This window comes from Cebus imitator, unplaced genomic scaffold (assembly GCF_001604975.1).
Source record: "Cebus imitator isolate Cc_AM_T3 unplaced genomic scaffold, Cebus_imitator-1.0 Scaffold1059, whole genome shotgun sequence".
In the NCBI taxonomy this organism is placed as follows: Eukaryota; Metazoa; Chordata; class Mammalia; order Primates; family Cebidae; genus Cebus; species Cebus imitator.
Window position 1 is genome coordinate 2,771 of NW_016108374.1, and position 2,953 is coordinate 5,723.

Consider the following 2,953-nt stretch of genomic DNA (forward strand, 5'->3'; position numbering starts at 1 on the left):
ATTAACTGTCAGAATGTTAGAACTGTGTAGGCTTCTAGAGAAGCTCAGCTATAAAAGACAGATTTTCCTGGCTGGAGCAAGTTTCAACACCTTGACAGTGAGAAGGAAGCAACAGACGCAGCAGTCTTCAAATAACCTGCTTTTTCAGACAGAATTTTTGGGGGATCCTGATGAGGTTTGGAAATCAGAATTTTATTTTTGAACATTCCCATGGTTTTAAGACTAAGGATACTTACTGATTTGGGGCAATAAGAACAGAGATCAGATTGAATTCTGACTCAGACCTCTCCATTATGCTTGAAAATCAGGAACTGTGAATAAGAATAAATTTGAAAAAAAAAAGTGATAATTTTTGAATCATCAAATATGTAGATTAAAAGGATTCTCATGACATGTATTTTAAATAAAAGTAGTGATTTTTATTTTGTATTTACTTTTTGGCTGTAGATGTTGTAACTGCATCTTTCTCTTGCAGGATTGAGTCCGTGCTGCTGCACATGCCCCAGCCTGTGAATCCAGAGCTCAGTGCAGAGCCCATCACTGGACTGAGGGTCAGGCTCAACCAATTCCGAGGTGAGTGTCAGCCCATTGGCAGAACTCCCCTATCTGTTTTTACTTGTTAGTATCACATGGGTGCTATTTTACCCTTCATCAAATGTTGGACTTCTTTTCAGAAGTACGTGAATGATATGACTCTGCAACCCTTTCATATCTCTGTGTTTACAATTCAACTTATAACATGAAGAGTAAAAGATAGTAAAAATTAAATATGTTCTGGAATCATATATACTACCTTATATAATGGGTAAAAGAAATGACATAAATAAAAAACTGAATAAATGAAACAATGCTCAGATGGAAGTTTAATATCCAAAATTAGATTTTAAAAAACTGTACATTTCTTTAGTATGGTTCATTTGAATTGTTAAGAATTTGTTTGGGGAATATACTTCACTGCAGTTTGTTGGCTATTTGTATTTTCTTCCCATTGATACATATTGTTCATATAATGTAAAAATTTGAGTTAATTTGTACAATCAAAAAACAAATTATTTTGTAAAAGTAAAAATAATAATTTTAGTTTAATTTCAACACAAAGAGCTGCATATAAAATCTAGAATTAAGCTTCAGCCCAGAGCTAGCATGGAAGACCACAGAGGGACTGGTAAAATGTTTTGCAGATATCTGCTTTAATACAACACAGATATATAAAGTCTTATATAGTTATCTAGAGCAGTGCTGGAGTAAGTGAAAATCTTCATGTCCTTCCCAAAATTATACCACTAGCATTTAAGAATAAGAAATATGTTTTAATAATGGTCTTGATAACTAAAGGGCATTCAAGGCATTTAATGTTTTACTTTTATTGTGGAAATTAGATTAAAAGAGATTCATTTGCATTTGACTCTCAACTTTTGAGTTTTCAAAAAAAGATTTTTAATGTCTATTTTCAGGTTGTTTCTTTTTTGTCCAGTATGGAGATGGTTAATATTTTTTGTAGAAAATATTAACCATCTCTATACTTTATTAGATGTTACAACCAAAATTGTCCAAAACTGTGACTTCACCTTTCTTGCTAAAGTAACTTATTGTTAGAAAATTATTTCCCTCAAGACTTCTAATTTCCATTTATTTACGCATACTATGCATTTATTTTTTTCTCTTTTACAGTGAATATTACTCTGCATCCTGAAAGAGCCAATAGTCATATCTTCCTGCATGGAGATTTGAAAAGCATGAATGTTGGATGTGAACCTCAAGAGAATCCCCATATCACTGCAACACCTGGATGTTTTCTTGCATGGGGTGCTCAGATTTTCACCGCTGGCAAATATTACTGGGAGGTTCAGGTAGGGAACTCTTGGAACTGGGCTTTTGGTGTCTGCAATGATTATTGGAAAGAGAATTGTTGGAATGACAAAAGAGATGAAGAGGATGGACTCTTTCTTCTTGGATGTGTTAAAGACAGTCACTGCGCTCTCTTTACCACCTCCCCACTTATGTTTCAATATGTACCAAGACCTACTAGCCGACTAGGAATATTTCTGGATTATGAAGGTAGAACTGTGAGCTTTGTTAACGTTGATCAAAGTTCCCTTATACATACCATCTCTAATTGCTCCTTCTCACCTTATATCTGGCCTATCTTTTGCTGTAGCCACGTTTGACTAGAGACAAATTAGAAATGTGTCTGTAGGGTGTCAGACCCACTTTATTTCAGGAAGCCCTTTTACTCATGTCTTATCAAAAGAACACATAGGTTGTAGTTCATTGAATTGCCTTCTAATGTCATTAGAATTTATTATGTTGCCATTAAATATGCTAAAAACACTAAAAACATATTTTTGTTCTTTATTCATTTTGGGAATGTCATCAACCACAATGGATAGTGTAGAATATAATATGTTTTCTGGCTGTCTTTATTTCTTTCACTGAGTAAAATAATAGATGAGAGAGGTGTCTGACTGAAGTCAAAATCAATGGAAAAGTGCAGAGATTTTGTGCTTAATTAAAAAGACTTGGACTTGATTTAGTGTTCCTATTGATTGTCTTTATCTAATTTTTTTTGTTTTTGTTTTTGCTCTGTCACCCAGGCTGGAGTGCAGTTGTGCAATCTTGGCTAACTGCAATTTGAATTAATATAGAATAATAATTTTCACTTTGTTGATTGTGTTGCCATTTAAAATTTCAAGTAAACTTGATTCTTAGTAGTAGCAATATGAATCTTGCTTTTGAGAAATAAATATATTTAGTAAAAAATGTAAGTCGAGCTAGGGGAAAGAAATATTGTATCAATAAAGACAACAGTAAGGGCTGCAGGTCCTGGAATCTGGCAGAGGCCAGGTAGGTAAAACACAGCAGCCCATCAGCCCACAGTTCTGCAATATACCAGGGCCTGAGTGAAAGCAGAGAGATTCCCTCTGAACCCTATGGCCTTACAGGTGTGGAAAGT

General features: G+C 34.3%; 1 protein-coding gene across 1 annotated transcript; it reads left to right on the plus strand.

Moving 5' to 3' along the window:
• Nucleotides 1-475: 475 nt before the first annotated feature.
• LOC108298721 (tripartite motif-containing protein 51-like) lies at nucleotides 476-2,168 on the plus strand (the record flags this gene model as incomplete). The annotated part of the gene is made up of 2 exons (XM_017521316.2): nucleotides 476-573; nucleotides 1,672-2,168. Coding segments are annotated over 2 exons (595 nt in total), but the record flags the coding sequence as incomplete, so codon positions are not given.
• Between the last annotated feature and the right edge of the window lie 785 nt (nucleotides 2,169-2,953).